We start from the raw sequence: 21144 nt of genomic DNA on the forward strand, positions 1-21144 counted from the left end.
AGGTATTCATGCACTTTAGACATTATTAGTAACACTGTGATAAATTTCCAAAATTTGATCATTTGCATTGTAATAAAATTCCAAATTTTGATTGCTCGATCAAGTGAACAAGGAAAGTTGAAATTCCCCATGAGCTTGAAAAGCACCTAGGGCCATTTCACAAAACCATGTCAAAATCTAGGATGCATACCCAAAAACAAAGAAACAGAAAGGTAGTATCATCAACTTCCCAAACAATTTGAACATGAAACAATTTATTCTACCATGCCAAATACATGATGGAGAGAAGATATAACATTGAAATGAGACTCAAATAAAAAACACCTTGAATATCAAGACCATGGAGTAATCAAAGTCTTACTTTCTTTGATAGTAACACATATTTGCAAGGAATCAAATGTGAAATATCAAGGATGTGGAAGATCAGTATTTGAATTGTGAACACAAGAATAGAAAATGAAGGAAGATAAATAATTTATGAACACCACATGAACAAGAACAAAGAGACGAAATTCACACGTGTTTCTACATGAATTTACAAATGCACATAAGCACTTTGATAGCAATGAAGAATTACTCTCAACAACACCTCCTCATATGTAAAACCAATATTCATGTTCAAAGACAAATTGTGAGGAACGCCGTTTCCCAACCCTATTTTACTGTTTTTAGAGAGCTAAAGGCATCAAAATATATGATGGAAAATAATCCATCAAAACGTGAAATGGCAAGAGCCACCATCAAAATTGTGAAATTCAAAGATACATAACATGCATGTCCTCAACAATGCAATTCACTTTCAAAAGAGAAATCTTGGACATGACGAGCCACGATCATTCAAGACTCCTCATTCCAGTAAAATTGTGGTGTATCTCGTTCTAAAGCTTGTTACACAGAAGCATTAAGGAGTGTAAGTCCCCTTATGATTTAGGCTGAGGGGAGTTCCTACAGTCTCACTTTATTTCTACCATCTAGAATTAAGCACCTTACATGAGTACGGAACCAATGTCATAAAGCAGTTCTAGAAAACGAGGAAGGAAATTTCCGAAATCTTCAGAGCCCACAAAAAACCTTTATGCTCAGACTCTCCATGTACAAGGTAAAGCAGCCGTTGAGTATTGTGGTCAGTTGGACTCTTTATGTGAAGATGGTTTGACAGAGCAACGCAGGAACCATGGGGACGCCTTAATTGACTTAGAACGTGGTTGTAATTTGGCTGAAGAGTCGCTTGAAATCTGTGGTGGGCGTTCCTTCACCCTCCGGTTTAGAAGATAAATCAAAAGCCTTATTTTTTGCCTCTTCAATAAGCAAGGCCTGTGCAGGCAACAGTTAAACTTATTAAGATCTGCTCCTAACAATTAAAAAATAGAAATTACTGAGTCTCAAATACATCCATGCACACCTCGGCAAGGAATTACCTGAACACAAACCTCCGCGACATCTGTACGAGTAACTGTTCTGGTCTCACTTGCCAATAACTCATCGTCTTTTCCTACTATAAGCTCTCGTATACCACCTTCTTTGTCTTGCAAACCTCCAGCTCTGTCACAGAATAATTGTCTTGGTGTCAGCCCTCATTCCCTCTCTATTTCAGTCTCAATAGGAAAAAATTATATAATGAAAGTATATCTGCAGATCCAATCATCAAGACTTCCTTGATCGATGCATAAAAGCAGAGCACAAGACAGCATTGACCTTCTCCATGCACGGAAAAAAAAGGGAAACGAAAACCATGTTAGCAACCTGATAATTGTATACGGCACACCAGAATCAGCTAAATATTGTTCTGCCTTCCGTTTCCATATCTGAAATTATGGCATCAAACACTCAATTCAGTGCAACTGTAACTCAGTTAGTTTGAGTGCCAGCGAAAGCAGCCAAAACCTACCAATATATTTCCATTGCCCAAAGAGTTAAGAGGATTGCTTGCATTAGTCCCACCCATAGATCCCACCACGACAATTTGCTTTGCTCTGGCAGCTTTGGCTGCAATGACCAAAATTTCTGTTAAAATTTTGTTCATCTGCTACACCTTGGGACAAATCCATGCATATATGAACGTGACTTTAGCGCATTACAAAAGAAAAATCCCCCACCATGTTACATTGCAAAGAAAGGATTTACCACAATAGCAAGAGCATTTTTGCAACTTCTGAGACCTCATTTCGCTTCCTCACTGCTGTTAGCTAAAATATGGAACCATCACAAAGATCCAGCTTAACATAGTAACCTCTGCAGAAAATGAAGTCACAGAGAAGACTCACCAGCATCTATTTGATTCTTTTGTCCATACCAGTCAACCTGCAGAAGGCACATTTTCAATATTTAGAAGCTAGGCAAACTCACTTCACTAGAAGCAGACAGATAGGTTGCACTCAGCTCTTGAATTGAGTCTGACGTAAGAAGTTTCCATCTCAGACATTGATATGCAACACAAAGGTAAAGATATCGAACGATTATACATCTCCTAGTGAATTTGCATCACTGTAATTCTAATCACTTTCTATATCCATCCCCATTCCCAGACCTAGACCCAACCACACCTCAAGAAACGCCTACAAACCTTATAATGGCATGCCATAATAAATCACGACTGCTCCGACTCCAGGATGACTCTACTACAGTCCTAGTATTCTAGGATAGCTGGAGCACTGATTCTAGGCTGATTGGCTGGCCCTGTTATGTCATCGACCAGCCAACCGGCACCCACTATGCTTACAAACATCACATTTCATTGCTTTTCCATATCTTCATTACTATCACAATCGACAAACAGGCTTACAACGTGCCAAAAGGAAGTGGATTTTTGGGTGACTCCTCTGGCATACACCAAATGACTCTCCTTACAGCATGACCTCATTCTCTACTTTTCACATCCAAGTTAGCTTGTATAAGCTGGGTCATGAGCTGTTCCATCATTCTTTCAGCATGCAGCAGCCAGCTATACCTGACATTCTCAGAAAACTGGAAGTTGTAACCTCTACCTGCTGTACGCTTGCCTCTGACACAGACTATGTGCTGCTTCTGTTTCTGCCAGCTCTGCTGGCCTCTAAGCCTGTTTTGGGCTGTAACAAGGCCGACTATTGGCCTTGCCTGCCTTTGTTTCAGGCTGGGGCTGCTTCCACCCCCAGTGCTGGCCCTACTGTCAGTGCCCGCCCTTTGGCCCTTCTGTCAACCCTGCACCCCCTTTCGCTGCTGCTCCTCCTGTCCTGCCCCATCGGTCTACTTCACATTGGCTGGCATTCTTTGGGCTGTGAACAGGTCGACCAAGCCATGCCCCGCCCCCCCTTTCTTTTAATGGCCCTTGTGGGTCGGTTTCCCAAGACTTTGAGCCTTTTCCCTCTCCTTGCCATGCCATTTCTCTCTCCCTCTCTCCCCCCTCATCCTTTGGGCAGTGCTCTACAAGGTGACCTTTGTTCTCTCCAAAGGGTCTCACACGGCAGAGCCCTAAACACCTCAGCCATCCATATCTCCTTTTCCAGGCCTTTTTTCTGCCCAAAAGGGCTCACATGACAGAGCCCTCGACACCCAACGCCATCCAGATCTCCTTTTCCCCAGAGGGCAAACAAGTGCAGAAGGCTATACAGTGAGCAGTGGTGGAGCACATTGTTGGTCTTACCCCTACTTGACAACAGGTTTGACATTGTGTCCAGGCAAGTTTAGCCCTGGAAGGTGACAACAAATAGGATATCCATGGGAGGGAGGATTTTCTCGTTCGTCTTAGGTCCTCGACACCACTTAGGCACTTGTGAAGCAGAGCCTGGTTACCTTGGACCACATCTGGCTTTTTTCTTGTGTGGTACCATAGTTTCACACTAGACAATATGGAAATGATGCATCACGTACCGAGGTATTCAATATTCCAAGCCTCCCAAAGGACTACGGATCTATCTTGTCCTCTATTGGGATCTGTTTCGGCACCGCACCGAGGTTTCAGGCCTAACAAGGCAATGCCTACACTATATATAGATGGGCCTTAGTCAGGGCTTGCCCACATTTCACAAGTTGCCCTCCCGTAGCTCCCAAATCATCAGCAGGAACGCAAGGGGATAGGACCTGTATATGCGTGCATGTGTGTACGAGCACGTATGTGTGTGTGTGTTCCATCCACTTCCTTTGGGAAGCAGTTTTAGTTGTTTGGAAGATATACTTCTATCCCGGAGTATGATCATTCTTCTCCCGGTGTCGCTATTGGGCTCTTTGGTCATTGTATCGTACCATTCAACTGTATGAGCACTCTTCTGTGAATGTGTTCCTTTACCCCACTCTAAAAGCTGAAGATCCTTTGCTGGCCCCGCCCTCCCCTCTCTCTCTAAGATCTCAGCCCAGGTCTTGTAATCTGGTGTCTTCCCTAGCCTCGGCCCCTTGCTTTCAACTTCAAGGACACAAACCCTACCCCCACCAGCCACTCCCATGAGAATATGGTGTCTTGGGCTCTAGAACTACATTGAGGTACGGAAGAGTACCCTCTCGCCTTCTAGATCTCCGTCCAATCATCAGAAGGCCATCTTCGCCACCCCTCTATCGTCTCCATGAGTTGGACACTAGTGAGTGAGAGAGACCGTGCACGATGGCGGGAGTGGGCAATTGGTGGATACATTCATGCTCTAGGAGCACATGCTTTCAGCCATTGACATCTGTAGATCGAGACGCCTTCTTCCAAGTAGGGGCCTAGATATTTGGTCCCTGGTAATGGAACACAACATGATGTTTGCATCTCAATGTGGCAGACCTTGCCCCTAGAGGTGTATGATCAAGGTGAGCTCAAAGCAGGATGTGCAATGTGGATGGGACTGAGAGGTAAATACCCAAGTAGGGATCCTCAACGTGTATGAACCCACTTGTTGCAAGCAATGAGCACAGTTTTGGCGCTAACTCATAGAGAGTCTTCCAAACATGGATTCTTGGATTGTTGGAAGCGACTTGAACAACTTGGAGTTTGAGAAGGACAAGCTCACAAGGACCTCCTTCATTGCCATGCATTCCTTTGAGCTCGGCATGTAGGAGCAATTTATCTGAGCTGTTAGGTGTGAAGACCCTTGGTGAGAGGACACATTCTCCAAGCTAGGACTCTTAGTTTCTTCTTCTAGCAGTGCCAACACAATGGGCTCCTAGAAAGACTAGGTGATTGGGCCATGCATAGGGGGGATTGTGTCGGCATTCTACTTCATACGACGTATCGGACCACTCCCCCACTGTGTTACATTTGGAACAGCCACAACAAGGGCTCCCATATATCCTTACTGTTCCGTCAAATTACAGGCAATATAATATCACAGGCGATGGCATCATAAATTTCCTCCCAGCCTCTCTTGTAGACTGCAAGCATCATAAAATACGTAATTTTCTTCATTCATGCTTATCCACAAGCCCTCAGTCCCCTAGATGGTTCCCTCTACCACATGTCATCATTCTAGACCTTTAGCTTGGTACACCATTTACCCCTCTCTTGGGGCACAATTTAAACATTTGCCCCTTGGCATTATTACACATTTAGGTGCACCTAGGCCTGAGCACTCAGAACCACCTAGTCGATGATATATACCCTCACCTAGGACCTTGGCAGTTACTTCCCTTGACCATTTTATTTACGCACATAAAATATTACAGAAGTCGGTCATCTAAGAGAAAATGCCCACTGATCTTTCCGAGGTCATGCTATCTCAGCTAGAGCATAACATTCCTTCCCTCTTCAAGCATCAGCGTCCTCGGTGATGAAATCTGGGAACACTCTCCGTAACTAGTATACGGATTCCCAGGTAGCTTCTGATAGAGGTAGACCATGCCATGCAACCAACACCATGGGTATCTTCCGATTGCGCGCTTGCATTGTTCCTTGGTCCAAGATTCTTGTTGGTTTGCGTCTTGCATTATCCTCTATCTCCTGAAACAAAACAACACCTTCGATTAGTGAGTCACCTGTATGCAAAAATTTCTTTAAACGAGAAACATGAAACACTGGGTGCACCTTACACCCCGATGGTAATTCTAATTTATAGGCTACCTTGCCTATTCTTTTAAGAATTAACCATGGCCCACAATATCGAGGTGATAACTTAGCACACTCTCCTGCAATCAAAGACTTCTAAATAACCTCCTCTAGAGGATGCATATATGTAGAAGGGACATTTTTGTGCCCATCACAAACAATGAAAGGTACATTTGGAAACAAGCATTCCAAAAAATGATGAATGTTGTATTTAAAAAGGAGGCAGAAATAAGACTGCTCGCTGAGAATAGCTTGAAGGGACGCATACAGATTCTCAAAGCACATTCAAAACTCTTGCTCAATGGGTCACAAGTTGACAAAAAATCTTAGGGGGATGCATGCACATTGAAGCAGCTATAATAGCGACAAATAGCAAAAGGTATGCTAAGAAACAGACGTTAAGAAGTAAAAACAGGGACTCAACATCGGTTTGCTTGTGGTTTCTTTAAATATTTATTAATGTGTGTTAAGTCATGACATTCTTCTTTGTCCAAGAACTCAACCCTTTGAAATGGTTCATAATAGATTAGAAACAGTCATTATTCAGGTGACAGATGCCTTAGCCTTGGCTTCTTTTAGAGTCATTGTTTAGAAGCATTCATGTAGGACACCTAATCTCCATCTCTTGTCATTTTCACCTTTCGGTAATCTCCATCTGTTGTCATTTACACAAAAATATAAATTTATTGACTTCACTAGCAACGGAAAGTACCAACAGTATCAGGAAAATCCAACATAGGTCCAAAATTTTTGAGGCCAAATACATGTAATGGGGCAGGGATATATGAGATATAAGGAAGACTTTGAAAGAAATTATATAAGGTAGTATAAGGCACGAGGATGATAGAGAATCAATTCTTTAGGGAGTTGGAAAGGTTGCATGTGGCTTAGGGAGGAGCCCCAAATGCGTTTTCATATCCCTTGTTGTACCCTATGTGCGGCTCCTTGAAGAACTCCATACAAAAGTACTTCAGGCTGCTCAATATTCTCACTGCTATTGCCTTTGATGCACCCATAATGCCAAAAACTACCTCTGCTACAGCCTAGAACTGCCCTCCACAAAGGCTGGTATAATGTCTGCCCCCCCTCCCCCCCCCCCCGGCAGCCTGCTTTGCAACTCCTACTGGTCAACCACTGCCAGCAGGCCCCTAGATGCCTGGCACCATAGTATATACTGCACATATACTGGGCCATCAGCAGCACCATGTGCCCTACCAATGGGACCATAAACTGGTTTCTCTCCACCTTTATACAAGGGCCCATGTGTGGCCCAATGGATGGGCTCCCCGAAGGACCAATCTGCCCTCACTCATCAAACCTAATAAGGATGTCTATGTGCTCCTAATGTGGCATCCTGTTCACCCGTCATCTTTCGCCCTTAACTTCTACAGGTGTCACTCTCCTGTGCTCTCCTCATGTTGGGGATTACATTTGGGTAGTTGATCAGCTTTTCACCAAGAGCTTTAGGGAGAAAACTTCTAGATAAGAATAAATTGTCTTACACAACCAACAAAAGGCAACTGATATACTTGCACTATTTCCTAACGTGCAGCAAAGATGTACCACATACAACACCAATCTAGAATGAATATTTATATGGCTCATCTTCTTGAATAAGTGTGATTTCATGTCCAATGTAGAAAGAAACTTTGGCTAGCAACAAATCCCTCACTTATATCCAGAATTACGAACTCAAGCAAAGTAAGCTCAACGCAGATTTACATACCTGTTCTGGATAACCCCCATCTTCAAAATAAAATTCCGGACGCCCACCCTTGCTTGGATCAAAACCAGGCTTCATCTTTGGGACAGCACTAGTCACAATAATGAGGCAATCAATGTCTGTAAAAGCTGGAATGAGGCTTTCAGGTTTGATGATATCTGCAATATACACATCATCAGCACCACCAATTTTGAGCTTGCTCTCCTCTGTTCTTACTAATCCTCTTGCTACGAACTGGTCAGCTTTTTCTTTGAGTTTCTTGTAGACGATTTGCCCTGCAAAAAAAAAAAGCTTTCCATAAGAAGACCTGAGGTTTCAAACATGCTAGTAATTGATTTTAGTAGAATCCAATTAAGAAACAAAGTAGCTTCATCTAATTAGGAATCCCTGGAGACAGGGGGATGTTTTCAAGATATTTAGAGAAAGCATAAACACATACTTAACGCCATACTTCTACAGCTATAGACATAAAAAAGATGGCACTAATAAGCTTCAACTTATGCCACTTGTACGCCAAGAGAGAAAGTACAAAGGAAAATAATAAATCCTTAGGTGCCCTTTTTGGCCACTTGTGAAAATACCGCCCAATACATTGCTACTGTAGCTGCAATTGTTTTGTAAAGTTGGATGGCTCTGAGCTCCATGGTGGAATGCCCGGCTTGGGCAGAAATTGTGAGAACTCTACAAGATCTAATCCTCAACCGTTTGAGGAGCTATAGAACATAGTTTCACCATGCCCTTAGGTGCATTTAGCAGAAGGCACTGTGGGCCCCACTTGCATCATGCATCTGGACTTCCACTTGACTGTATCACAGTTGCACAACTTTAATACTGCCCTATGCAACAGAAGGATGTACTGAAATCACATGAGCACAAGAGAGAATAGAGAGAGAGAGAGAGAGAGAGAGAGAGAGAGAGAGAGAGACTGTGTGATGATGATGATGACCCTTTTGAATTTGGCGCACAGCTATAGACCTTCATGTGTGTGGGGTGCGTGCGTGCGTGTGTGTGTGTGTGTGCTTCGTCAGTTTGTCCAGCGCCTTTCTACCTTTCTTGACTATCCCATACCTTCTGTACAGGCTGTACGGCTGTACGGCTTCTCCTCGGCCCGTCCGGCTGTCCTGCGAGCCCACCACCACAGGTCCCTGCGTGACTTCTTCAGGTCCTGTCAGTCGCACTTGTCCTGCTCCTGTTGTACGATCCTTTCTGCGTCTCTTATTCTGCTCTGCGTATCTGCTGTAACAGCCGGCCAGCGCCTTATTTCGCGGCTTTTCCACCCTTGTGTTCCTTCTATTTCATCCTTGCAGTTGAGTACGGCTACTTTGCTGTTTTCTGGCCCTAGTTTACATCTTTCTACTCCTTACCTTGTTCCTACTCCTTCTGTTCGTTTAGTTTACCTTTCCTCTTCTACATTCTACGCTTTGTTTCCTATGGCTACTGAATCTTCTAAATACTATGCTCATCGGGATCGTTCTGTCAATCCCAAGAGAAGGCTTACTGAAGATCTTTCAGAAGATAATTTGGATGCACGATATGTTTTCGACACGCTTCATGAAGAATTTTATCAGAGCAGACAAGCATGGAACAAACCTGTTCCGGATGTCAAGTATAAATTGAAGCTTCCTTCGTTGGTAAGTCGTCTGAAAAAGCTCTCCCAGACTGCTGTTATTTTGTTTTTTCCAGGAAGGATCCCTGCTGCAAATGATGTAGCGCAGTGGATCAAAGCTTTATTGGGTGGATGCTTTGTTGAGGGAGTTTATTTTGCATCATGAGGATTCTATGAGGTGCATCCTGCTGATGTCAGTTACAAGCAAAAGCTGCAAGGATTCTCTCCTCTGATACTCCTACAAAGGGCAAGGATAAAGGTAAAGAGAAATTGAAAGACAAAGATGCTTCACAAAATGAAGGGTGGCAGCACCCAAAAAGGTGATTTCACTCAGACAGCGACCTCTACAATCCAGACATTGGGATGCCACTTCTCCCACTCCAGGGCAAGCTTCTTCTTCTCAAGTTTCTCCTGCCACTAGACTATGGACTGATGTTCTCAAAAAAGATATTCCGATCTTTGATCTAACAGATGCTTCTCCTCCTTATGGGCATGGGTCTCAGCAGGAGGCTGAGGATATGGCAGTTGCTTGATGCTTTGTCACTTGTTTGTACATATGTATACAGCTATAAAATGTCTTTCCTATAATGTTCAAGGCCTATGCAATGTCAATAAATGGAAGCTTTTTTGGCATTATGTACATATATGTACATACTATGCATCCAGATGTGATTTGTTTACAGGAACATAATCAGCATGATATGGCTGGACAGCAAGGACATTTTGCAGGATATGACATTTTCTATGCAGGCAATTTGAGTTTTTCTGGAGTGTGCATTCTAGTCAAGCATGACTTGCATCCCTTGATGGCTTTTAATGATCAGCATGGCAGATGGATGGTGGTACAATGAATGGTTGATGAAGATATTTATGAGATTGCTTCTGTATATGCTCCCCAAAGTTCAGCTTTGCGTAACACCACTCATTAATCTCATATGATACCCTCTGAATTTCAGCAATGGGAGAATATGCTGAATGCTCTTGATACAAAGGACTTGTGGCACGTTTCTCAGCCTCAAACATTGGGCTTCACGTATCATCATAATGCATTCTCCAATCACTGGGTGAGATTGGATCGCTGGTATTTATTAAATGCCCAACAATTTGACGCTTTTACCAGTAATTTGTGGGTTAACTATTCTCTTCAACTGTCGGATCATGCTCCTTTATGGCTGGAGCTATGCTTTGCTCATGTAACAGATGACTTACAGCCGTCAAGTGCTAGAATGCTTCATGTAAATAATGCTGATCTTTCTCACAAGGAATTTCAGGAAGCTATCTTACTTGCCATTTGACCTCTTCGATTGCATGCTTATGAGGACTTGGATCATGCCTGGGAGAGTTTTGTCTATCGGGTTCAGCTGGTTATTAAGGATTATGGCCGGTGGCATATGGCTGACCTACGACATAATATACAAAAGGCAAAGCAACAATGTCAAAGCCTCACTCAGATTAGTCATGACAGACCTCTTACTCGGCATGAGTTGGATACTCTTTTGGCAGCCCAACATTTCTTGACTCAGGATGATCAAAGAAAGCTGTGTAAATGGCAAATTCGAGCCAGGGCTAAGCCTTTTTTGGACAAAGGTTGTTCTTCCAAAACTTTTTTCAAAAGCTTGCATACAGGAAGACAGAGACAATCAATTCAAAGAATTAAAAAACAGAATGGTTGCTGGACCCATTCTCAATCTCAATTGGAAGATGCCTGTGTACAGCACTTTAAAACCATTTTCTCCAAGCCTTTGTCTTCTTCAGATCAGTTATAAATGCAATGCAGATTTCTGGATTGTATCAGCCCGATTATGAATTTTGATGTTTCTACAGACATTGAAAAGTCATTTTCGGCAACTGAGCTTGATGATGCTTTGGCACATTTGGCAAGACGGAAATCCCCAGGCTGGGATGGTTTAACTGTAAAATTCTTTGTGGCTTTCTGGGCTGAGTTAAAAGATATTATCTTGCAAATGATTAATTTATCCTGGCAAGAGCAGCACCTTCCTCGCTCCTGGAAGCATGGCATGGTGAAATTAGTTCCAAAAAAATGCTTGTGTGAATCTTTTTCTGATTGGAGACCGATCACTTTGATGCCTGTCATTTACAAGCTTCTTGCTAAGATGATTGTGCAAAGGGTTAAAGGATTACTGCATGAAGGATTACATCCAAGGCAATATGGATTTGTACCTCCCAGGCAAATCAATGACAATATTTCAAATGCTCTGATTGCCATTGAATATGCAAAGTATACTTCGCAAGATGTTTTGATCATGCAAGTGGATGTTGCCAAAGCATTTGATACTATTTACTGGGACTTTATTTCTAATACCATGTCCAGGTTGGGATTTGGACCTAAATTGATCCAAGTGATCTATTTTCTATATTCAACTTCTACTTCTCAATGCTTAATTGGTAGACACTTGTCTAGGCCTTGGACTTTGTTCAGATCAGTGCGGCAGGGTTGCCCTTTCAGTGCTCTATTATATGCCATTGCTACACATCCCTTGTTGTTATATATGGATTACCTCACTGGCTTGAGACAGCTACACGATCTTCAACTCCCTGGAGCTCAATCTTTCTTAGCATAGGCATACGCTGATGATTCTTTTTTCATGCCGCATAATAGCCCTGCTGAACTCAGACTTCTCATGAGGACTCTTTCTGATTATGGATTGGCAGCTGGTCTGAATATTAACTTTGATAAATCCAGACTTTTGCCGTTGAAAGCATGTGATTGGCATTCACTTATTTGGCCTGGTCAGATTTTACAGCCAGATCAGATTGTCAGACATTTGGGCTATCCTATGGGCTGGAATATCACTATAAAACAGCAAATGGTATGGGTGTCTGACAAACTTTATCAGAAATTGGATTATTGAAAATTATCCACATGGCCTCTGCATGTTCGACTCAGGATTGTTCAATCTATTATTATAGCTAATGCTCAATTTTATTTACCACTTTTACATTGGAATTCCAAAGACATAGATGCTTTCATGTCACATGCGATGGAGCTTTTTTGGAAGACAAAATCTTGTAGGAAGGGCTTGAGGCTGTTAAGTCGTTTTTCTCTTGGTATGCATCATCGACTTGTATGGAGGAAAATAAGTGATTTATTGCAGCCCTTCCTTCCAATTCCAACATGTGATGGTTCTCATAGACTTTAAGATTGGCAACTGGTGTCTGATACTCCAAGATTACGCCCGCTTACTTTGCTGGCTCTTACTTCTATGCAATCTTATAGGTTGATTTTGCCTCCTCCATGGATTGTTCAGCATGGGAATGCTCTTTGGCATCTACACAAAACTCTTTCCTGGTGGAAGTCAAATCTCATAGTCTTGTGGAGAAATAAGCTGCCTTTAAAGCAACGACTGTTTCTTTGGAGATGTTTGGTGGGCATTTTTTCAGTAGGGGTCACTTTGGCTAAGCGCAAAACAACAAAAGTGTGTCCCATCCTTGGGGACTTCTTTTTGTAATATAAAAACAAATGGATTTCACTAAAAAGTGCCAGGTGTGTGTGTGAGAGAGCGCGTGCCGGTGTGTGTTGTGTGCGTGTGTGTGTGTGTGTGTGAGAGAGAGAGAGAGAGAGAGAGACTTCTTGACTTCAACTAGCTTCCTCCTAGGGAGTATGTGCTGTGTATGTTTTCATGAACTGGATGCTGCAGGTCTACTTCCATGATGGGTTGAGGGACCCTCCCTTAATATGGTGGCATGTCTTCTCCTTCCCTGGCTACATGCTTAGCTGTAGTAGGGTCTAGACTGCTGCTGTGGAGGCCTAGTGAGCTAGTTTCATGCCAAAATGAAGATGAAAGCCCTCCTTAGAAAGGCTCCGATGGGCTGCTCAGGCACTCCCCAGGCTGTGGCATGCAGACCTACTAGTGGACGAGGCTGGGATGGTTAGCCCCTTTGGTATGTTGCTGGTGCCCCTCCTTGGATCCTAGCACTATCGCTTGGCCCACAAAGGAATCTACTGACTACTGATGTGTACTCCCCCGGATTGATGAGGCTCACAAAATAGGACTCATCAGTCTGGGGAGGTGTCAGTCCCACCGCAGTTTTTGAGGATGCACCTATGTTCACGGTCTGCAAGTACTTGGCTCTTGCTTCCTTGGCTGCGAGCTCAGTCCTAGATGTGTTGTTTGATTATTCAATTATAGGTTGCGGCTGATCCATTTTATCGACTCTCATTGCGTTCTGCTGTTGCTAATGCACGCCAGAGAAATATGGCTCCAACTGTGGTCCCGTGACTTTATATGACCAATGTAATAGACTATCTACAGTTATCATCAAACGCCGAAGACTTCTTCCCTTTTCCATGTGCATCTTCCCATTCCTCACCAGCATTTGAAATCCGGCACATGACAGACCGCACATTTGTTCACGTAAATTAAACTCTCCTACCCCATTTTCATATATACGTCAGTGTCGAGGATTGCCCGAACACAATGCAATCCGCAACAACAGTAGGAGAACCGTAGCAGGCACCACACTGCAGTACTGGCAGAAAGCAGGATGTGGGTTTGTGCTGGTTGAGTTAGTGCAAAGAGTAGAAGGATCTGACCCGTTCTTCCGCCAGCTCCAGTGACGAGTACAGTCTGGACGGCTGGGGTGGCCATGGAAAAAACAGAGACGAAGCGCCTCTTAGTTGTAGGAGGCAAGCGGCTGAACAAGGGAAGAGAGTTGCATGTTGAAGAGGAGGACAGTAAGGTCGCCGCGAAGGACGCAGAAGCTACAGCCATTGCCGCGAGTTCGGAGCTGGAAAGGATAACGTATTGATCTTCCTCCTCATATGTTTACGTGCCTCACACATAAATATATTGTAAAATTCATTTAAAATTTACACATAAATGTATTGTAAATTTCATTATATAATTCCACTAAGCCATGTCTTGACATGATTAACACATATGAGAGCCGCTCCATAACATTAAGCTAAACAAGATTTCATAGGGCCTGCCCGGAGGGTGAGTCTAAAAAAGCAAAGAGCGAGGGTAGTGCAATGAACAGAGGCAGGAGTAGGCAGAGTAGTCGTAGGCATGACTCGAAGGTAGTGGTAGAGAACGGGATGTGCAAGAAGCAAATGAGGCTTGATCTTGTGCTACTGCGGACAGCCATAAATTGCACTAATTTCGTCGAAAAATCCTCCCATAAAGGCACCCACAAAAGCCCCTTTTGCTATGGCCTTTAGAACCCTACCTCGCACTTATACCAATGGGGGGATGTATTCACAAATGGCAAACCGAGGACACAATAAATGAGTTGGAACGAAAGTGATGATGTGGAAATACCTCTAAGAAGGAGCAAAGTAGGCGAGAGCAAACAACAACATGATCCCGGTGGAGAAAAAGTACAAAAATGCTAACATGCGGACCACGCCCCTTCTCCATGGTCCGACAGGCTCTCTTGCGAGGATGAAGAAAGAGAGGTTGATACCATTCCAATTGTCCTTGGAGAAGAACCTGGAAGTTGGGAGAGGAGGAAAATTGAATATGCCATTGAGGCAGCATCAAAAAGCTAGAATGCCCTTACAACTAAGAAAGGAGTCAAAGAGGCTGCCTAAAACACGAGCGCTTGCATGAGGAGGGAGTCAAAATAGCTACCGGTACCCCCTTAACCAAGTTCAAATAGAGTAAGAGCAACTGCAGTGCTCCGACAAAGAAAATAGATTGCACCAATGCCACCTTATAGTCACCACCGAAAAAAAGCTCCCACTCGAAGATAGTGGACTGGCTGAGAGAGGAGTCCATGGAGCATATGAACAAGGAAGGAGAGCAAGGAGGGGAGGTCCAAGTCCAGGACCCCGTCTAGGAGGGGGTTTGGTTGGAGAAGACCATGATGAGGGTCTGTCGGTGAGTTTGTTCCCTCCCAGCTCCTCCACTTCACCCTCGCCAGATCGCTTGGGTTGTGTAGGGCTTGCGGAGAAGTCAAGGAGGAATTATAAAATATGAGGGCTTGAAAGAGTATTTGAGTATTTGGATAGAAGCTGAGGTAGGCAGTGAAGAAAGAGGATGGTGAGTAGGAATTGATAGAGATAGTTTTGAAAAGTTGTCAGAGCTATTCTACGGGCAAGGAGGAAGGTGCTCATAGTTGTCCACCACCTCCATAATTTCTTTCCAAATTTGGGAGGAAATCTGTTGAGAACCGCTAGTGGATGTTGCTCATAATTAAAATTGGAGGAGCCAAGGTCTAAAGCAGCCACTAACAATGTGAGAATGTCTTTGAAAAGTACCAAATTTTCCTTTTTGAAAAACTCGAATCATCACTATAGCCTTCCCCCTAGGGCATGTCAAAAATTAGAAAACAAGGGGATATAGTCGCAAAAAGCAAATGACATCGAACATCATTGTCACTATCATTTTCAAGTGTCATCATGACCATTGGATCCTACCTTTTGGGATCTTTTGGGTCCCGCAATGCACTTGAGGGATGGGTCCACTCATAAACTTCGTGAGTCTGTGATACCTCCCACCTCCCTAGTATCCACATCAACATCCTCTCCACTCGAGACATCAATAGGGCCATCCCTCCTGGTGACCATGGGTGATCGGGTCGAAGTACCTAGGAACTATATGCAATGGACCTCTGATATGTTGATCAACATGGGGTCGTGTGCAGCATGCTAGAAGTACATGCACGTGCACAATTCATGCCCCTTCCCCTAGTAGTATGATTTGATTTATGATACAAAGGGCTAATATTTGCCATCTAGAAAGGTATGCAAATCCTTTTGCTTTACACATAATGACTCCACCAATGGGATGCCTTCTATGCCAACTTATGTACTTTTGTATAAGCCTATTTGAATACTTGTATAAACCCATTTTCACTTCAAATATTTATTGTAGAAATACGGTATACCATTTTTAAATGCAAATGAAAAAGTGTGTCCTCCTCTCAACTGAGCAAAGACATGACACCCACAAAACTTATCCACATCAGGAAGGATACTCAAATCTATGTCTACTATTGTAACACTAAGACTAAAAACCTTAAAACTTTTAAGCTTTGTGGATATAGTTTTCTGGGACTTCCCCCTCCCTCTTTTCACACTCTCACACTTTTTTGCACAACAAAATCAAAGAGTAATTAATTATGTAATCCCCCCATTGAACAATTGTTTAAAAAAGGGTCATGTTGCACCGAGGAGCCTCATTATTATCAAAAACTACAATTAAGTGTAGGAAGAAAGAAAAATATTAATTTGTTTGATGGGGGAACATATTTATATTTTGTATATCTAGAAAATGTTTTTGAAAATATATTTGAGAAGTTATGGCCTCAGAGTCTATGGCCTTTGGCACCTCAACAAAACTCATTAATAATACATCTTACCTTTTAATTACCTGATAAGCTTTAATATTTATAAAGGGGTGAACTATTTCTAATTTGATTTTTTATTTTTTGTTTGATGGGGGACTTAATTGCATGCCTCCATGAGAACACCAATTAGGATTAAGCTATTCACCCCCAACTTTGTTAGCACTCCCTTAGGGCACTTGTAATGGAACCTTTTAAGGGTTAGCTAACTTCATATCCAAACGAGGACTCAGTAATAATCCATGTGCCACGTCTAGATGAGTACTCAAGTAGTTAGCCATATGCCACATCCAAATGAGTACTCAAGCAGTTAGTCATATGTGTTCATAAATAGTGTCACCTGAAAGACGTTGAACCTATCCACGTCCCTGAATGTAGTACCTATCATTGACTGTAGGCTTTTTTGAATCTTTTCTAAGCATTCTCCTAAAGTGAATTGAATTGGATAAAATTAAAGAGGAGAAAAAACATTTGACATTTTTGCTAAGCAAGACGGAGGCATGATTGTTTGTTGGCAAGCCTTTTTGCTCTGGTAATCTCTTTACAAAATTGCTTTTATAGATAATGAAAAATAGTTGGTCTGCTAGATAATATCTTCTATATATTTTCAAGTAGCTGGAGAAAATACATACCGGATAATTACTAGCTACCAAGTTAAATCAACAACTTTGACATAAGATTAGACAATGACGTACATATACCACTCTCCTGATCACAAAATAGTATATGTCACTTATTGCTACTCACATCATAAGGAAAAATAATTATGCTTTGTATTTGTTATTATTTCTTAATATCATACTAGTATGGGATGGTATAAATATTGAGGAATATGACAAGTATAATGCTTGGACCTGTACCAAAATAACATAAGCAATGAATGGATGTGGTATAGTACTTACTCTTGGTACAGGATAAGAATAAAAATAATCTTTCATAAGTAAACATTGTCTTACCTTTATAGACTGCACATACAAGCTACCATTTATAGTCAATGGCCGATCAAGGAACCATTGTAAAAGGTACGATCCATTTTTCCACCTTTCTCCTTGAACGAAAGAAGCCACACAAGCTACTATCAAAACGAAGAGCTAGGATGCTGGTAGCCTGCGGGTCATCTTGGATTTTGGAAAGCAAAGATGGTGTAATTTTACTCTCTTATTGGGAACAGTTTGTAGCCGATTTTCATAATCACAACTACACATATATGTTTATGTAGTCATGTTTATGTAGGCTCATGATTGCAATTCTATGTATATCTCTTTCAATTGCTGGTGCAAAGCAAAAGCAATAAATGATGAAATTCATAGGAGAGGTGGTTTGGGCTGGGAAGTGTGACAAGTCATAGGTATACGTGAAGGCATAAGGCACTACAAAAGAAACAAGAGAGCACCCAAAAACACTCTTGGAAGAGAAGAGGAAGCTTGTATTCCAAACTTGTGCATACAACAATGAAGACCAAAGTCAACCACTTTGCCTTTTATACATGTCACCTTTTGAAGGGAGGGCCAACCCTATTCCCTTTATACCACTCTCTTTCCTCATTCTTTTACAACCATCTTGGGCCTATTTGGATCCAAGGCACAATCCTAGATCTATGGACTTGCCACTATCCATCAAATGACAGTGGAGGCTATTGCTTATCAATCGGTTAATAATGAGTTGGGCATATTTTTGTGCAATGCACTTTTATGTGGCAATTTATTAATATATATGCTTATGATATGGGTGTTTATTGATATTTTCATTCATATTATAATGCATATCCCAATTTTATAGGAGCAGAATTGTATATACATCTTGGATCTTTGAGGTGAAATCACGTCACTCATGGACTAGAATCTTGGAGAACATAGATGTCTTGCAGAGGATCTAAAATTGAAGATCGAGAGCCTCTTCATCCTAGTTGATGGATGCTCTTTGTTCTGTTCATTCACCTAGCCAATTAGTTGCTTTTAAGGTAGGTGGTTTTAGACCAATGATCCCATTACATCAAGGGTGGTCTTGCAAAAGTTGTTGAACATGAGCCTCATATAACATCTTATTCAAATGTCGAGAGTACTACTTCAACAAGACAAGCTCAAGGGAGTTTGATACCCAAATACATCAAGGTCAAAGATTACAAGCAATGTGCACACGGAAGGAATATAGCTCAAACTCAGGGAGTTTGATCCCCAAATACCCTAAGCCCCCACCCAAAAGTCCAAACATTCTAGGCAACGTGCACAGGTTATATGTTCAAGGAGGTGTTGGAACAAGGAGATGCACACTTCTGAGCCACAAAGAGTGCATGCGCCTTGCACTTTCTAGCTCCACATCCACAGGAAATAGCAATGCCAATAGAATTAGCAATGAAAGAAGATAGCTCAAATTCAGGGAGTTTGTTCCCTAAATATCATCCCGGGATAGGGTTACTATTGAGTGTCCCGACAGCCTGAGTCTCCCCACTCCAGGTTTGATTCTCATGCATCATGCATGACCACAAACAGGTGAAGATGTGAGGGCACTTAGGGAGTTTGAGCCCCAAATCACCTGAGCCTAGGAGTGGCAAGGCTAACACAAGTGCTATTTGGGAACCGGTTAGGATCACCTTCTAATACTAGGTTTGTCCCAAGCACTTTAATATGGTTAACACAAGCGCTATTTCCGCTAGTAGGGAGAGTCGGTAAGAAGAGCAATATGCCTTGGCGCCCTACAAGCCCAAGAGCCCATGGTTGTAAAGTGAAGGAGAGTGCTAAAAAGAAAAAGGGTTGGCCCTCCCTTCAAAAGTGGCTTGTATAAAAGGCCAAAAGTTTGACTTTGGTCTTCATTGTTGTTTGCACAAGTTTGAATACAAGCTCCCTCTTCTCTTCCAAGAGAGTGTTTTGGGTGTTCTCTTGTTTCCATTGTAGTGCCTTTGTGGTTGTCACTCCATCCCCCTTCACTCCCTTCTCCTTCTTTCCTTCCTCCTCCTCCCTTCTCCCTCCTTCTTCCTCTCCCCTCCCCTCTTCTCCTTCCCTCTTTCTCGCGTGAAACCACATTGCAACAATCCGGAGGCCGCTTGAGTGACACTTGTGGATGGCTCGTGCTATGCATTGCTCCCACAAGGAGTAGTCAGGAGTGGAAGCTCCATCGGCATATCTTCAACTAACCCACGACATGTGAGTCACCATTGAGACCACACTACATTTTTGGCATCACTATTGGGGAGAAAACGTATGCTTTTGCAGTTGTACTTGTCTCCCTTTGTTATATTCCCATTGCACAAGCTCTCAAGCTTAACTTGGAGCTTGTTAGTGGAGTTGTAGGAGAGAAGAGAGGTGGAAAGAGAAAGAGAGAGAGAGAGAGAGGACGAAAATCTATTTTTCCATGTAGAAATGTCATTTTTGAGCTTTGGAAGCTTGTTTTGGTGTTTCAAGTTGATAGGAACGTAGTAAACTTGATTGCTAAGGTGTGTGTGTAGTCTAATCACCTCAAAAAACAACAAAACTAAGGATTTTTGTTAAGTTTTGAAGTAGTTTCATGCTCTAGAGCTTCGCTTTTATGAGTTTTTGCATTTTGACTTCCAAAAAATGGTTGTTTTCAAGTTTTTTTTCATTGAGTAGGTAGATTAGGTAGTGTAGCACCCCCCCATCACAAAAAAAAGGAACAAAAACTGTAAAATCCTCAGAAATCACTCAATCTCAGTCTCGATGCAACTATGTCTAACTATCCCATCGAGTCGGCACCGTAACGTATCGCACCGACCAGATTCCTCACTGACCGGCACATTAGCCCCCGTCCGTCAAACGTCATTGACTCGATGTGGTAGCACTTCCCCACTGACCTAACCCCTGACCACGGTCTATCCCATCGCCTGGAGTTAATGTTTGTTAGAGTTACTTCCGCACCAATCTGATAGGTTGTTGATCAGTGCTATAGTGGTTCCTTGCCGATCGTTGCTATTTTACTATCTTGCTACCGTCAGAGTGGTGAAACTACCCCTTCGGTTGTAGTCGTAATCGTTCCCCCCCGCCGTTGCATTACTACATCGCACCACCCGTCGCTGTGAAATCCCGCCGTCTCATCTTGTTTGTGTACTACACTGTCGTTGTTATACTATCCTATCAAGTCATTTTTCCGCTAACCGATGTCATACCATATCCCTACGCCCATGGGGATAGTTTGTCCTTTGGATCACACCAACCACGTGGCACCTATTTCCCCACTGATTGTTGCCATACATCCATCGCACCATCCAGTGCTATTTCCTATCCTGTCGATCGCCACTAAAAGGTTACGCCACCACCCACGACCAAAACCGTATTACATCGCCATTGCTATACCCGTAGCCCACCGACTGGTGCTGTAGTGCTACCCCACCGATCGGTGCCATATCTTTGGGGCAGCTAAGGAATTAACAAAAAATTCAAGAACCTCAGTTCAGCTTAGGTGTCCCCAGCTAGAGGCACCCCACATGCACCTGAGGTCCGAAAGGATATTGCCAAGGTCTCGTGCCAGAGGAAAGTGCTTCGAGCTATGCTCAACCCACCCTCC

General features: G+C 42.8%; 1 protein-coding gene across 1 annotated transcript; it reads right to left on the reverse strand.

Moving 5' to 3' along the window:
• Nucleotides 1-666: 666 nt before the first annotated feature.
• On the reverse strand, nucleotides 667-14100 carry LOC147898835 (uncharacterized protein At5g02240-like). Its single transcript, XM_087378986.1, has 7 exons — nucleotides 13874-14100; nucleotides 7716-7987; nucleotides 2265-2301; nucleotides 1889-1986; nucleotides 1744-1805; nucleotides 1419-1542; nucleotides 667-1314 (listed from the first exon to the last, which is right to left on the reverse strand). Exons 1-7 carry the CDS (start codon nucleotides 14049-14051, stop codon nucleotides 1195-1197), a joined length of 891 nt encoding a protein of 296 aa, XP_087235112.1. The 5' UTR covers nucleotides 14052-14100; the 3' UTR covers nucleotides 667-1194.
• Nucleotides 14101-21144: the final 7044 nt, after the last annotated feature.

Source organism: Dipteris shenzhenensis, chromosome 9 (assembly GCF_047967505.1).
Source record: "Dipteris shenzhenensis isolate YYH24624 ecotype China chromosome 9, Dip_SZ_1.0, whole genome shotgun sequence".
Lineage (NCBI taxonomy): Eukaryota > Viridiplantae > Streptophyta > Polypodiopsida > Gleicheniales > Dipteridaceae > Dipteris > Dipteris shenzhenensis.

Bases quoted from the DNA above. Each gene is read 5' to 3' on its own strand.
- LOC147898835 (XM_087378986.1), bottom strand. From the start codon at position 14,051: ATGGCTGTAGCTTCTGCGTCCTTCGCGGCGACCTTACTGTCCTCCTCT. The intron at 2,302-7,715 runs GTATGTAAATCT...TGCCTTCTGCAG, and splicing joins ATGGGGGTTATCCAGAACAG to GTTGACTGGTATGGACAAAA. The intron at 1,543-1,743 runs GTTGCTAACATG...ATTCTGTGACAG, and splicing joins GTGCCGTATACAATTATCAG to AGCTGGAGGTTTGCAAGACA.